General features: G+C 58.1%; 1 protein-coding gene across 3 annotated transcripts in view; it reads right to left on the bottom strand.

Annotated features, from left to right (window-relative positions):
* The window catches only part of MGLL (monoglyceride lipase), an 86,882-nt gene extending 70,482 nt beyond the window's left edge, over nt 1-16,400 (bottom strand). The window contains exons 1-2 of one of the 3 annotated variants that reach the window (XM_044933686.1): nt 16,236-16,397; nt 14,947-15,092 (exon numbers count right to left, since the gene is read on the bottom strand). In XM_044933686.1, coding sequence (XP_044789621.1) covers nt 14,947-15,071 — 125 coding nt within the window. In that variant the 5' untranslated portion in view covers nt 15,072-15,092; nt 16,236-16,397. Of the gene's footprint in view, nt 1-14,946; nt 15,093-16,235 lie in introns of all 3 variants that reach the window. The other 2 variants (XM_025272462.3, XR_006547300.2) reach the window with 2 other exon arrangements.

Below are 16,400 nucleotides of genomic sequence, written 5' to 3'. Positions count from 1 at the left end.
AATAAACTTCCCGCCCAAAATGGACGTGCAATGAAAAAGAAGGTCTAGTCCAAGAGAACAGCGAAGGCAGGACTCTCAAGCCGGACACTGCGGCCGGCCCCACACAGGCGGCCTGCACGGAACTGGAATGCGGCTCCCCGGGGTCCTTCCCCTGACGGGTGTGGGTGGGCACTGGGCCCCGCTCTCACCACCGGACGTCTGAAGACCACCCAGAGGAGCGAGGCTGCAGACAGAGGTGACCCCTGTAAGAGGTGGTCAGTTAGGAGGCCAACTTCCAAGTGGTCCTGGGGGGATGAGGAGGCAGAAAGCCCCAGCGTGGGCCTCCCTGGCGGCTCAGCGGTAAAGAACCCGCCTGCCAGTGCGGAGTCGGGGGTCTGATCCCCGACCCAGGAAGATGCCACATGCGATGGAGCAACTAAGCCCGTGCACCCAACTACGGGCCCACATGCTCTGGAGCTGGTGGTCGGCAACAAGAGAAGACTCTTCACGGAGAAGCCTGAGCACCACAGCCACGGAGCGGCCTCTGTGACTAGAGAAAAACCCGTGTAGCCAAACACACATAAGGTATTTTTATAAAAGAAAGCCCCATTGCCAGGGAGGCCAGAATGAGTGGCTGAAAGCAGGAGGGTATGGCCGGCAGGCGGATGGATGCCACCTCTTCCCTGGACAGCAGACTTCTGTCCAGACCAGACCAAGGTCACCTCGGCTCAGAGCCACGCTGGCAGGGTTAGCTAGCACCCTGTGCCACCGGTCACCCGTCCCTCACTGCCTCGCCCGCCTGGCTCCTTGCAGGTGGGCCTTCGCCTCTCACTCGGCTCAGACCTCCAGGTCCTGCCCCAGCCACCCCTTTCCTGCAAGGGAGTGAACGGTCCCAGCTCCTCTGTCCCTCCATTTGCAGAGCCAGGACTGACCATCTATCCGCACGGCGGTTTCCAATTCCTCAGAGTCAGTGAGTGTTACCAAGGACCGTCCAGCGGGTGTGGGGAATCAATCGTCCAAGCTCCTTACTTTCCCTTCGTTTCTCAATGTCTTACCATGAACATGCTCACGCAAAAACAGCACATTTTATTTACGACAACAAAATTCAATGACACAAGCTGAGCGAGCAGGGGAGAGCCTGGAGGCTGAAGGAGAGATGGCTGCAGCTGGAGAGACGCTGGGGGGGAGGTGTGGAGGGTCCATGGGACGCCTGCCCCGGAGACGACCCGTCCCTGCTGAGAACAGGCGACCAGCACACAGCCCGAGAGCACGGCCTGCGTGTTCTCCAGGAGGAGCCTCTCCTCAGACCCGAAGGGCGTCTGAAGCTGTTCGTGGATCTCAGGGAGACACTCGGATCCTTCTTGACGCCTCTGCGAGGAAGCATGTTCTGACAGCAGCGAGTGACTTTGCACCTGGATGATGCAACGGCGGGCGGAGAAAGCAGGGGGCCTGCGGTCTCACAAGTGGCTCCCAACCTTCCTGTAAGAATGTGCTTGGCCCCATCTTATGTAACAGTCTTTTTTTTTTTTTTTTCCTGGAAGGAGAACAGCATGAACTTTCCAAGTCTGCAGATGGCTCCAAGTCCTTCTGGGTGGTGAAATGCCAAGCGGATGGCGATAAACAATCAGGAATTTATTGAGAATGCAGGAGAGGGAAGAGGAGCACAGAGATGAGCTCAGGGGACAGGCTCACCGCTCTGTGGGGACAGAGCTCGGGCCTCGGAGCTCTGCTGAGACCCTGCTAGGCAGCTCCAGCCAGGCAAGCATCGTCAGAGGACACAGGGGGAGGGGAAGGACCGGGCACCGTGGGCTCTCTCCACTCCTGTCACTCCACCCAGGCCACTGGTCGGAGCCCCTTGCCGAGCCTCAGTCTTCCCATCTGTCGGGGTGGGGGGGTGGTTTATAGGGCACCTGGGCACACAGCCGGGCACTACAGACAGCTCTGTATGTCTTTACAAGGCAGAGCTGGGTGCTGGAAAGAGCAGTGCTTTTAGAGCAAAGAGACGCGAGTTCAAATCCCAGCTCCGCGTTCATTAGCATGAGACTCTCTGGGGCCCGTTTCCACGTCAGGGAAACAGCAAGCGTGACATCACCCCCTTGTGATGGTGCGAGACTCGTGGAGGCGAAGCCCAGGAGGAGTCCAGCGAGGTGTCAGACTTGAGCGGGGGCTTTCCAAAGACGGCGCGAGGCTTGAGGACATGCATTCCGTTTTTATAGGCGTGTTTGTAATCTCTTTTCCATGACTGTCTCTTTAATACGACTGAGATCACCGTTTTATACTCTGGTTTCCCCTTGTACCATCATATCCTAAGTGACTCTGTGTCATTAGGTTTTTTTGGTAAACATCATTAAAAATGTTTGCCTAACACCTCTTATTTTCTTAGGTATTCATGTTTTTTTGGTAAGAGCTTTCATGGGATATAATTCACAGATTATATAATCTGCTCTGTTAAAGTATACAATTAAGTGGTTTTTTGCGTATTTACAGAGTAGTATAATCCACCTCGTAATCGATTTTAGAGCATTTCCATCACCCTGAAAAGAAAGCCCTACCCCTAGCTGTCACCCTCAGCTGTCCCAACCTCCACGCCTGCACACGGCAACCAGGAATATGCCTTCTTTCTCCAAAGATGGGCCTCGGCTGGACACTTCATGAAAACGGGATCATATCAACACGTCACCTTTCGTGACTCGCTTCTCTCAGCGTAACTGTCTCAGGTTCATCCATGTACCAGCATTTCCTCCCTTTCTATGGCCCGACATTCCTCTGTATGGACACGCCACGCTTTATGTATCCGTTCACCAGTGATGGACATCCGGCTGGTTCCCACATTTTGACTATTATTTAGGAATAACACTGTCACGAGTATTGGTGTACAGGTGTGTGGACACGTTTTCAATGTTTTAAAAATGAGTATAATTCATTTACAGTGTTCCGGGTGTATAGCAAAGTGGTTCAGCGATGCATAATCTTGTTCAGGGTCTTTTCCCCGATGGGCGATAGAAGGCAACGACTATGGTTCTTATGCCACAACACAGGTCCCTGTTTCTCTACTTTAAATATATGACCTGTTAGTCCCCAGTTGCTTTCGATACATACCTCGGGATGGACCCGCAGGGTCATATGCTAACAGGGTTTAACCTCTGAGTAACTGTCAGCCTGTTTCCAAAGCAGGTCCACCATCTTAACCTCGCTCAGCAGGCCACAAGGCTCCAGACTCCACATGCCCACCGTCTCGTCGCCTGTCCCTATCACACGGCCAGCCGAGTGGCAGGGAAGTGGTGCCTCATTGTGGCTTTGATCTGTCATCATCTCTCCAACGACAACTAACGCTGAGCATCTTTTCGTGTGCTCATTGCCGTGAGTATACCTGTTTGGGGAAATGGTATTCAATCCCTTGCCCATTTTTTTCAGGGAGGCTATCTTCCTGTCACTGAATTACAAGCGTTCTTTTCATATCTCAGACACAATTCCCTTATCACATAGATGTTTTGCATGTATTTTCTCCCATTCTGTGAACTGTCTTTTCTTTTTCTTCCAAGTGTACTTTAAAGCACAAAAGTTTTTCCTTCTGATGAAGTCCACTATGTCATTTTTTTTCTTTTGTTGCTTGTCCTTTTGGGGTCATATCTAAGAAACCATGGTCAAATCCAAGGTCGTGAAGATTTACTCCTGTGTTTTCTTCTAAGAGTTTTATAGTTGCAGCTTTTCCATTTAGGTCCTTTAGTTGACTTTTGTACACGGTGTGAGCAAGAGGCCCAACTTCCTCCTCTTGTATGTAGATACCCAACTGTTCCAGGGCCTCCCATGTGGCGCCAGTGGTAAAGAACCCGCCTGCAGATGCAGGAGGCATAAGAGACTCGGGTTCGATCCCTGGGTCGGGAAGATCCCCTGTAGGAGGAACTAGCAATCCACTCCAGTGTTCTTGCCTGGAGAATCCCATGGACAGAGGAGCCTGGCGGCTACAGTCCACGGGGTCGCAAAGAGTCGGACATGACTGAGCGACTGAGTGCACACACACCCATCCAACTGTTCCAGCACCGTTTGTTGAAAAGACGCTTATTTTAAGTCTTTTAATAATAGACCAGGCCACTGCTGGGTCTGCAGGGCACAGGCAGACTTCACCCCTGGCACTGCCCGCTCTCACATCTGAACCTGCCTCGGCCAGTCGGCCAGTGTGGTGTGCTGACAGCAGATGGCCTTAAGACACAGGACACCAAGGCGAGGGCCGAGCCCACAGCGACTGCAGACGGGCTGGGGCGTCTGCCATGAAACCAGAGAAGCACAAGCGTGAAAAGTCAGGACGCTCGTCCAGTCGTCCAGCATCTACCCCATCGGCAGGAGACAGCAGAGAGGCCACCGCACACACGAGGACAGCACCTACGAGCCAGAAGCCGCTCTCACTAGACGTCAACCCGCCGGCTCCTCAGGACCGGGCAAAGGAGCCTTCTGCTGTTTAAGCCAGCGAGTCTGTGGCCCTTTGTGGCAGACTAACACAACGGCCATTCAAATTCCAGTTCCCAGACCAGCCATTCCAAACGCATCTCCCACCGTGCACCGCAGACGTCAGGCTGAAAAAGACTTTGTTGTTTTCAGAGCATGCTCCATGCCCGCGTGGAAGTGGCTCCTCCAGTCCCCTTCAACACCTTCAAGGGTCGGTTTAAAGTCACCTAAACCTTTCCCTGAACCTCCCCAACCTCCCCAGAAAGCATGACCCTCACAAGCAAACTGCCGCGGTGCTTGATGCTGTCTCCCTGACACACGAGGGGAGCGGTCTTCCAAGGCAGAGGGGCTGCTGAACCGCCTCAGGGTCTCCACACCAGAATGAGGCCCGGCACACACGAGACTCAGAAAGAGCTCACGCGATCGGGGCTCTGCGGTCAAGCGGACCCCGAGTCCTCAGGCACTCGGAGGCCCCCGTCGCTTTCTACCCTGGTGCTGAGTTCACACCTGCAGCTCAGGCACCACCTGCTGCATCGTCCGCACGTGAAGAGGAAGCTGAGCCCACCCCAGGTTCTGGCACCCGTGCTGACTTCTGCGCTGACTCAGAAAACACTCTCTGCTGTCCTGCAGGCCCCCCTCACAGGTGTGTCTTCAAATTCTACTTCAAAGTTAAAATGGTTAAAACCCAGCCACCTAGCAGTCCAGGGGACTGCCTGCCTGTAGGGAATATTCTCTTCTTAGCTGTTATGAACTCCCTTCACTCCCTTCACTGCCGCTTCCGAATTGCAGGTGCCCTGATTTCGGCACAGACAGTAAGCCCCTCTGGTCTACACTCAGTGGAAATGCTGCTCCTTTCCTAGAAAACCGTGCTGGCAGGGACTTTTGAGAATCATCCCGCCCAACTGCCTTACCCTATAAACACAGGAAGTTCACTCATTCATTCAACAAACATGTTCGGATCTCTTGGTTTGTGCTAGACATGAAACTATACCGGGGGTGAGAGCTGAGGACGACAGGATAATATGAAGCTTGCGCTCTGCCCTGGAGAAGCTCACAGGCTGTGTCGCCAGCGTGAGATGCAAACCGGCCCAGACTTATATAAAATCGCAAGCTCTGGAAGCCTACTGGAAAGTCTACCTGATGGCATTTTATCTAGAGGCGCTCAGAGGCAGAAACTAAATTCCAACCCTGGTGTCCCAGCTCTCAGCACAAACGTCCCTTCTCAGCGACAGAGTCAAAAATAGCCACGAAACATCCTCCCCCAACCTTGCTCCGTGGACGGGCCTCTACCGCCTGTGGGCTGACTCACTCTGCCCGCGGAACACTTGCAAACCTGACCCAAGCAGAGACTTGGAAAGCGTGTTGTTGCTCTCTCATTGCCCCTGAAACACTGCCACCCTGCTGCCCCGGGGGACGTGGGGAAGGACAGACCAACAGCCTGCCAGGGGCAGACACTCGAGGCCAGCAGGCCCCGGCCGGCTGCCTGCCCTGCGAGGGGAGCAACTGACCAGAGACGCACAGAGACACCCACGGGGCCCAGCACGGGCTGCCAACCAGAGACCTCCTGACACGCTGCCCCTGCAGACGCGCCAGGGGCCAGGGAGGCCCTCGCAGCACAAGCCCAGCCCAAGTGCCAGCACCTCCACACACCCGAGCACGCCGTGGGGCCTGGGAAGAAAACAGATGCCAAGCGCTGAGGCCGCTGCAGACGGGGCTGAGAGCGGTGGGTCTGGGCACGCTGACCCCCAGGCCCCCTCCCTAAGGGTCGCTCGGTGCTCCAGCGGGTCAAGGGTCACACCTCCAACACGGGTACAGAGGTTTTCATGTGACATTAAACGAAGCATCGAGTTTGCTAACTGCGTGTTATCTCAGAAAGAATTGCACCACCAACAGCTTCCCCACGACTTTGTAAACCAAGCACCCGTAGAATGGATGATTTCGCGGTGTCTGAAATCTCACAGAAATGGCTCTGCTAAGTAACTAGCCCAGAGGCGCCTGCGTCACGGGGAGGGAGGTCAAGACGGACGTCAGGAAGGTCATCCCTCGCACGCGGGGTGCCTGTGACTGATGCTGGTGGGGAGGGTGGAGGGACTATGGTGGATGACAGACAAGCCCACGGTGGTCCCCAGAACCCACCTGGTGGGCGGTGGGGGAGCCCAAGACGACCCACACGCTCACATCTCGTAACTGGTGCCAGGCACTGACCCCACGGACGCCCAGCGTCTGACTCTACGACCACCCAGGGGAAAGGGGCCCCTGTTTCACCACGAGAAGACTGGCTCTCAGGTCCAGGGACAGCCTCCAGCCCCACCCCAACCGTGTGACTCAGGCTGGTTCTGGGTCTGCCTCCAAGGCCTGCCATTTGGTCTCCCATTGCCAAGGTCTACCACTGTCCATGGCACCATCCTGCCATGCGGCCCCAAGACACCAGTCTCCCCTGAAAGATGTCTCGGCACGACGGACTGAACAGCATGAACAGAGCGAAGTGCCTGGAGCACCTAAAGACCGAGTTTCCCAAGCAGGGCCCCTCATCTCTCCTCTGGCCACGCGGACGGCCTGGGGCAAACCGCCCTGCTCAGACCAGGCCGGCCTGACCCGAGCCCCTGGCTCCCTGCTCGGGGTCCTCCCCCTCCATCCCGTCTTCCCTCCTCCCTGCTCCACGTGGAGCCCTCCCAGCCCACATCCTCTGCTGCTCCATTTCTCGAGGCCTCCTGGGCTCCCCGGGCCCCACAGTGCCCCCAGGTACTACGTCGGTCTCCTGCATCTCCCTGAGGTCAGGCTGCCCTGGTCCTCGGCCTCCCTGGTCTCCGCAGAGGCGCCCACATGCTTCACACCACTGAAAACAGGACTGCCCAGACGGAGACACGGGGGGTGGGCATCTGAGGGAAGCGTGGAGCAGCAAGGCCTTCTGAGAGCCCAGCCCCGGGTGGGAGGTCTGCTTGGATGCCTCCTGGGAAAGCCGCCCCACGGTCTAAACCCACAGTGGGGCGGCACTGGGCTGAAGGAAGCCAGCCCTGGGGATGCCCCTGTGGCCCCATACCAGCCCCCGGGGCCCGTGCACACCCTCCGATGCCATCCTCCCACTGCAGGCGACGCAGCTGGCACTGAGCCTTGGGGTCCCGGGCTGCCCCCACCCTGAGGGGCTGGGGAGTGGGTGACCCACCGTGCTTTCTAAGTAAGGGAGGACGTTCACATCCCACGGCACTCCGAGGTCCACAAAGCCCACCCCCTAGAGCCTCCACCACCCCCAGGAAGCCCCGACGGCTGGGGAGAACTGCCGCCTCTGAGGGTCCCCTCGTGCTCAGCCCCGCCAGCCACACGCTCAGACACCCGGGCCCCCAGGGGGACATATGGTTTTGAGCTCCTGCCGAGGGCGGCCCGGATCTCAGCGCCAGGGACACGTGTGTGCACCAGGGCCCCAAGAGCAGGGCTGAGAAGCACTCCCAGAGCTTGGAGACCCAGGCCCTCCTCCAGTCAGCCCCCTGAGACCTGCTTTCCAGGGGCCGCACCCACGACCCCAGATACGAGAGCCCTGAAGAGCGCAGGAGGTCCCTTCTCTCTGTCCATCCTGCCCGTGGAGCCTTCTAAGGACTCTGCTCAAGGAAAGGAAGGTCCAATTCCCCTTCACCCTGACGTCCCCTGAGGATGCAGTTCCTGAGCCCTGTCTCCTTCCTTCTGCTCTGCTCTCCCGGCCACCCTCCTGCCCTCTTCCTTCTCAACGCTGACGGAGTGGCGACTCCACAGTAAGAGCTCCTCTGAACCTTTCTGCAGAAGGTGAGGCAGCCAACCCGTCCATCCTAGAGGAAATCAGTCCTGCATATTCACTGGGAGGACTGATGCTGAAGCTGAAGCTCCAATGCTTTGGCCACCTGATGCGAAGAACTGACTCATTGGAAAAGACCCTGATGCTGGAAAAGACTGAAGGCAGGAGAAGGGGACGACAGAGGATGAGATGGTTGGATGGCATCACCGACTCAATAGACATGAGTTTGAGAAAGCTCCAGGAGTTGGTGATGGACAGGGAAGCCTGGGTGCTGCGGTCTATAGGGTCGCAAAGAGTCCGACAGGACTGAACGACTGAACTGAACTGAATCCACCTCCCCACCTCCACCCCAGCGAGCAGGCCTGTGTGAAATGAAAGCGCCACCCCCAGCGGAAGACTTGGCTGACCCTAAATGTGGGACAAGGGTCACACTGTAATCTCAGCTGCAGAGTCACACACGAAGAGCCGTTGGCAGGAGAAGTGCCGTTCGGTTGGCACTCGGGGACAAAGAGCGCCCGGATGGGCATCTCTACCTAAAAGGTGCTGAGCAATGCACAACGGTGGACAATGGCCGCCTTTCAGGGAGCGGCTTATTTTGCAATTTTTTTTTCTTCAACTCCGCTGAAAAACAAAGCCCGACTTGTATCCACAGAACATTCTTATAGCAACTGCAAAAAATTATGCCTTAACGAAGCTGTTGGAAAAACCAACTGCGAGAATACTGCAAGAACAGCAGTGGCCTTTCCTCTCGCCATCAAAAAGATCTTTGCTATTCGAAGAGTCTTAAAAAAAAAAAGCCCGGAAGAGATGCCCTATTTAAAAATCAAGCACTTTGCTGCAACAGAGGCGGGAACACCAGGAGGAGGACCGGCGGCTCCATCCACGAGGAAGGAACTTTGGGAAATTCTTAAAATAGGCAAGAGAACGCTGAGGTAGGGCTGGAAGGCAGTGATGGGATTAAAAATCATGTCGCTGCCATACAACACAGAGTAAGGACCACGGTCTCCGCGTTTAGGTGGAGATATCAGGAGCCCACTCAGAGAAGTCTAAGGCCCTTTCTGAGGGAGACAAAGGGAGACAGGATTCCTCTCTTGCCTTCAGGAAACTGACAGCACCCCCTGTCAGTATTTCACTGGGGAGGTTTGCCGGCTGCCCCGCTGCGCCCTGCTTCCCTACGGGAATGCTCCAGCAAGGTCCCGCAGCCTGGTGGTCCACAGGTCCTCGCCATCAGAGAGCAGCCCCGGCGTCTCTGGACGGGAGTGAGCTGAAGGTGTGCTATGCAGGGGACCCCACGTTCTCTGTGCACCCAGGGAGACCCCTGGGAACCCTCCATCACCACCCAGCAAGCTCCGTCCCCAGCACCTCGAGGGGCTGACTCAGCCCCTTTGCCTGCACCCTGCATCACGGCAAACACCTCCCTCCAGCTGAGCTCAAGCCACAAGCCCAACTGCACGACTTTTGGGCCTGAAGCTGGTCCCTGGCTGCCCACCCACCAAGGTGCAAACTCAAGCCTGTAGCCTGCCCATAGCCGGCAGGACCCCGAGGCCGGCCTCTCCCCCGTCTCCAGCTTCCCGTGGTTCCCGGCCCTGCACATCCTTCTCACGAGAGCAATACCGCTCAAGGGTGCTGGCTGGCAGTGTGAACGGGAGCCTGTGCTCTGATCACCAAACCTCCCGCCGAGGGGCCGTGTCTACCCCGTGCAGCCCTTTCTCTAATTCGCACCATGCCCGGCCGTTGTCCTGTCTCCCGGTTAGTGCTGTTTACTCGCTCAGTCATGTCTGACTCTTTGCAACTCCATGGACTGCAGCCCGCCAGGCTCCTCTGTCCATGGGATTCTCTAGGCAAAAATACTGGAGTGGGTTGCCATTCCCTTCTCCAGGGGATCTTCCAGACCGAGGGACTGAACCCAGGCCTCTGGCATCGCAGGCGGATTCTTGACCACTGAGCCTCCAGGAAACTGCCCCCTTCCCGGTCTCGAGGTACCTCCACATTGTATGGTAACCACCCCCTCTTCCTCAGACACAGAGATCGTCACCACTGTCTCCCCACCCTGGTGCCAGCTTCCTGGTATCAGTAAACCAGCGACTCCTGACTGGCTTGTTGGGCGGAAGTGTGACCACAGCTGAGTGGGAAGAATGGACACACCCAGAACTGGGCCCCTAGGGCCACTTTCAGGGACGAGTAAGGGGTGGAACCTAAGGGATGGGACACCCTTGACTGCACAGAGATCCAACCAATCCATCCTAAGGGAAATCAGCCCTGAGTAGTCACTGGAAAGACGGATGCTGAAGCTGAAGCCCCAGTACTTTGGCCACCTGATGCAAAGAGCTGACTCATTAGAAAAGACCCTGACGCTGGGAAAGATTGAAGGCGGGAGGAGAAGGGGACATCAAAGGATGAGATGGTTGGATGGAATCACTGACTCGATGGGCATGAGTCTGAGTAAATGCCAGGAGTTGGTGATGGACAGGGAGGCCTGGCGTGCGACGGTCCATAGAGTCAGACATGACTGAGAGACTGAACAAGGGGTGGGATTTGGTTGGCCCTGGGGACATGCCAACCAAAGGCAGCGATGTGGTCACGCCTAGTCACACAGCTGGTAGGAGTTCGGGGAGGGGGGAGGACCACGAGGGACTGGGAGCAGCAGGGGCCCCAGGGAGGCAGACCCCCTCGAGACACACAGAACCCCGGGGAGCGCCACCCAGAACACGGTGCCCACACCCTACGCGGGGGGCACACAACCCAGAGAGCAAACCGGAGGCAGGGGAGGACACAGACAGGAGCTGATCCAGGGGAACAGGGTCTCAGAGGGCAGTGGGGTCCGGCCGGATGGCGGAGGCTCCACGCTCCACGGTCTGCACCCGGCTGGCCGGGAGGAGCTCCGTCTCCAGAGCCCCAGGTGCCAGACCCAAGGGGCTGGTGGCTGATGGGAGGACGGTACGAGGGCGGCAGGAAGGGAGGGGTGTTCTCCAGCCTTTAAATATATCCCAGCTCCCGGCAAGTGCTGCTTCTTCTTCAGGTAAATTTGCATAGGTGGGAGGAAGCGTCCTGAGACGGCTCTGGCCACAACTCCCAAGGCAGATGCCAAGGGCCTCATAGAGATGCAGTCAGCATGACCCAGGGCAGAGCAGGGCACGTCGGAGAGGGAAGAGGTGGAGGCCTCGGCTTGTGGACTCCAGGCCCACCAACAGAGGCCAAGGCTCTGAGCCCACAGGGAGGTTCCAGAAAGGATGCCATGTCACCCTCCTTCAGAGGAAGGCCAGCCCCCGAGAGGAGGCAGGAAAGGAGGTGGGCCTCAGGGTCCCGGGCTGGGGGGTCCCTGCAGGGGACCCGGATCTGGAACTGTTTCAAGGGAGAGTCACCCAGGTGTCTACACCAGGTCCCCGGCCAGCAGAGGAACGGCACTCTTTGAAGCGGCCCCCCGGGGACACCAGCTGTCGTGAGAATGAATCGACAGGAAGGGAGCCTGCTCAGCTCCGTGGTGTTGGGGTGGGGGCTCCCCAGAGACGGAGCGCGGGCTGGGCACAAGGAAGCCCCCTGCTCGGAGGGGAGACGCAGGGCACCCAGGCCTTTATCCCACAAGGGTCTGCTTCAGACTGCCCGGTCAGCCCCCAGGCAGACGGGCGTGACGCGTCCACGCCAGGCCCTGAACACCCAGGAGGCCTGCAGCCGTGCGATCACACGTCTCTGCAGCCCTCCTCATCTGGCAGAACCAAGGGAGGACTTCCTCGGATCCAAGCCATCCAACCGGACGCTGCATTCGTCAGACCCCTGGGGCCCCAACGCTGCTGACCTGTCAGCCGTTCTGGGGGGCCAGGATGGCTGAGTAACTTCAGAAGGTAATTCAAAGCTGCCCTTTAGGTGGACTGAGAGGTAAACTGAATCCCAAGGCATGAAATACCATCCCAGGGCACGAGAGCCATGACAGAGCAGCTCACGTCCCACCCAGACAGTTCCATGACCCCAAGAACACCATCAGGGAAACCCTGCCGCAGAACCTGGATGTTAAAAATTCCAAAGTCCCAAGTCTCGATAAGGCAGCGAGTCCCCAGGGCCATAAGAAGGTTTGGGGTTTCAGAACAGATCACATTTTAACCTACTGCCAGCAAACAATTAGTAAGAATAATGACCCTGTTGGCTTCCCAAGCAGCTCAGTGGTTAAGAATCCTCCTGCAGATGCAGGAGACGCGGGTTTGATCCCTGGGTGGGGAAGACCCCCTGGAGGAGGAAATGGCAACCCCTCCAGTGTTCCTGCCTGAAGAAGCCCATGGACAGAGGAGCCCGGAGGGCCACCGTCCGTGGGGACACTGCTGAGCACGATCACAATGAGAGATCCTATCGCTCCGTTCGGTAAGGAGCGACCTTCACCCTAACAAAAACAAGCAAGAATGTATCAGGAAGACAGTCCCAGGACGGACGTCTTGTTTTGCTCACTGGAACCAGAGGAATGTGGACAAAATCCAGCTGGACCAGCTCTTAAAAGGGTTCACAAGGACAGCACCTGCCTCACGGGTTGATTGGAAGATAAAACTGAGATCACATCTGAGAGACGCGGCCAGAGGCCACAGCAGGCCTGAGACCCACTTCATGGGAGCCCATTCTGCTGCATCCTAAGGATGGTCAGTATCCGCCGTCGCCGTAAAGCTCTGCCACCAGGCAAGCACAAACCTGCCTCGGCGCGACCAGGAGCGGGCTTTCAGCCTCGGACTCACAATGACTAAGACCCCTCTATCAGGCACAGTCTATAAGGCAGGGGCTTCTGAGGTCCCTAGGGCCTCCACGGGAAAATCTTTAAAAAGGAGCGGAGAGAAGGGACATTTGGTGGTATTTCCCCCGAGGATCAGAGCACAGAAGACTCTGAGCTACCCGGGGGTAAGACCCTGGAGGATGCTCCCTGGAGGGGCGGGCTGAGCCCAGCGGGCGACTCTGCTCCAGAAGCAGCAGGCTTGTCGCCCACCTGCAGGAGGGCAGGGCAGTCAGTCTGACAGAGTGGCTGGGCCCAGGCGCAGAGATGCAGCCCCACCAGCAGGCACAGACTCTGCCCTGAGGCGCCCCCCGCCCACCCCCACTCGGCCTGGCCTGATCCCTCGGGGACCCCAGGATGCAGCGGCGTCTGTCACCGCAGGGGCCTCCAGGACCTCCCGAGGGGTCAGGACTGGTGGGGATGGGTTTTAAAGGTCCTCTACCCGGGGGGGGGGGGGGGCCGCCCCTCAAGGGAGGTCATGAACCCGCATCATGTGAGAGGCTGGAGACGAGCAGGCGGCAGGGGCGGAGGGGGGGTCTCTCTGGCAAAGCCCGGAACCCAGCGCGGCCCGCACCCATCCCATTCTCATTCCCAGCAGGAGATAAACACGGACCCCAAGAGATTTAAACACAACTGGCGGAGGCGGGGGTGCCGTCTCTAACTGGAGCAAAAGCAAGGAAGTGGGCCCAAGGCCACTGGGGTGGAGACTGTGAGGCCAGCGCAGCTCAAGGAAGGGCGGCCCCATCCCGTCGGAAGCCGGGGGGCTCTGTCCCGCTGACCTCCAGTGAGGACAGCCTCCCTCCCACGAAGGAAGCCCCCAAAGTCTGAGGCTCAGAATCACCAAGTGCACGCGCAGTGTGTCTTCTTCGCGCACACTGAGCAAATAAACGGGCCGTGCACCGCAGGGCGGCTAGAAGCTAAAGCCTCAGTGGGCCGCTGCGAGCCAGAAGGGCCGCCAAGGACGCCTGACCACCCCGCCCGCCCCACCTGACACCCACCCGCGCCCCCTCCAGCGCTCTCCTCCAGAGAGCTTTAAGCAAGACAACGCCAGACCTTAGGACTATTAACCGCCCACTAACAGCCGTTTATCCGGCTGCCCTGGAGCTGTGACTCGAAACCAGGTCTTCACGGTCCACGTCTCTGCCCTCTTGTTGATTTTCTCGTCTTGAATGTGCAGCTACCTGGACTATACACACCGTGCTGAAACCGGAGGAGAAAGTTTATGCCTGTGCTCGGGTTGGGTAACGACTGAACCCGTGAGGGAGACACAACCCTGCAGCCCACCCCACAGCCCACACCACACGTGGGCCTCCGGGGACCAGAGGCCTGTTGGAGCAGGTAACACGTCCGCGGAGCAGGAGCGTTGACTGGTCGCCAGGCCAGCTGGCCCCAAATCGTCTCCTTCCCTGAACAACACAAACAAGCAGGGTTTTCCCCGGTTCATGCGCGCGGAGGGAAGTGGCAGGAGACCAGCTGTCTCACCGTGCGTCCTCCCAACGCCTGTTTCTAACAGCAAGACATAATCCCTGATGGGAAATGTACCAAGTAACTGAGCTGGCAAGAAGTCAGGAGACAGGCAGACCCCCTTCCTTCTCTGACACACGAATGATACCCTCTGAGGCTCACAGTCAAACTGGACAGAGAACAAAAGTTACTATTTATACACATCATTTTGATTTTATCTGATCAGGTGGTTTTTGGTCACTGTTGGGTTGGATTTTAAAGGCATGTCTGCTCAACAGGAAATCAACTCCAGCACAAAAAAATAAAGTCCTGTGAAAACCACCATACGGTAGAACTCACATCCTACTTGTCATATTTGAAATAGAACTCCTGCTTCTTAATTTTAAAAAAGATGAAGCATAAGCCTGTTAGCCTGCTGGGCTCAACGTTAAAACGGCCCGTGAAGTAGGTCATGGAGAGAGTGGCCTCGCAGGAGCTGCACAGGAAGGGGGAGGGGGCGTGACCCCCTGCCGCCGCTGGGGGCCACCCTCAGCATCACCGGGGGCAGGCTGACCTGGGCGCGCTCGAGGGTCTCCAGTACCGGCAGAAGAGGTGCTGCCCGTCAGCGTTGACCAGGTGAGGGAGGTCCTGGTAGGGAACGTTCTGCGGGGTCAGCCTGGGGGGACGTTCCTCTGGCATTCTGAAAGGATCTTCAGGTGCTGGGGAGGAGAGGGAATGGTGCAAGGTCAGAGCGGTGGCAGAACAGAGACGTCAGGAGGGAAACCTTGTTCAGAGTCACTAACGTTTTTTTAAAGCAGTTTTTTTTTTTTTTTTTAACAAAACCCTTCCATTTCAAAAATTTTACAGATACATATATTTCTTAAAACTGAAAACCCCGTTTGTTCTTAAGAAAAATGCTCACTTTATCTTTTAACTGCCTCATTACAGCTTTCTCCCCCCCCCCCCCATCTGTGTTTATTTTAAATCATTTCAGGAAACTTCATCTTAAAGACTATTTTAGCTGTAATCAAGTGGCGATGATAGCTCTGTGGGCATAAAGACCCAGCTGCAAAACACCCATCCATGCTAAAACCCCCAAGGAAGTTTCACAGGGGCGCGGTCACGGGGCGGATGACGCTCTGGTTAATTCCTTCTGCCCGAAATTCTAAAGGTGCCGCCACAAACCTGTCTGCATCACGTCCGGGCTTCTGCGGTCCATCAGCACACAGCCCCGAGCGTCAGGGCCAGGCCAGCCCGGGCAGCCCCCTCATCTAGGCGGGGGGCGCCCCCCGCGCTCCCCCCGCTTCCCGGCCAGCGCCCGGCCCCAGATCCTGCCTGCTTTAGGAGCGCGGAGCCCTGAGCTGCCCCCCCGTCTGCGGGCGGAGCCACCCAGCGCTAGCCCCCCATCGCTCTTCCTAAACAAACCCCTGCGGCTGGGAGAAGGGTTCCCAGGAGGCCGGCTCCCGCTGCCCCGGCTGCCAGGGCACCAGCTCCGCGCGCCCAGATCCCCACCCCCGGACACGCACGAGCGCGGGTCCCCCAGTAAAGTCAGCCAGGCTCCCCCAAAAAACTTTGCCGCCTGCCCGTGTCCGCCGGTGCCGGGAGCGCAACCCCGCCAGCAGGGCTGCCCGCGGGGGACGGACACGCGGACACGGAGTTGACGGCGGCGACAAGTTGGTTCGGGGTCGCCGCCAGGGAGCGGGGCGCACGCGCCGGGCACACGCAGACACGCGCGCGCTCGTGCACACGCGCACAGGGGCGCGGGAGCCCACGCCGAGCGCGGGGACGCGGGGACCGCGGGACGCGGGGCGGCCGCACCCGGGGGACAGGGACGGCTCGGGGCGGGGACGCAGGCAGTTACCGGGCCACGAGCGCCGAGTCCTCGTCTGCGGCTGGGACCGAGAGCTGCGCGCCGCCGCTCCGGAGACAGGGCGCGGCGTCCGCGCCGCCACTTATCCCGGCTCCCTCCCGGCGGGGGCGGCCGGGGGTGGGCCGCGGGGGGCGGCGCCGGGCCCACGTGTGCGGCCG

Source organism: Bubalus bubalis, chromosome 21, assembly GCF_019923935.1.
Source record: "Bubalus bubalis isolate 160015118507 breed Murrah chromosome 21, NDDB_SH_1, whole genome shotgun sequence".
NCBI lineage: Eukaryota > Metazoa > Chordata > Mammalia > Artiodactyla > Bovidae > Bubalus > Bubalus bubalis.
Note: the sequence above shows the minus strand (reverse complement) of the source record. Positions and strands in the feature narration are given on the sequence as shown.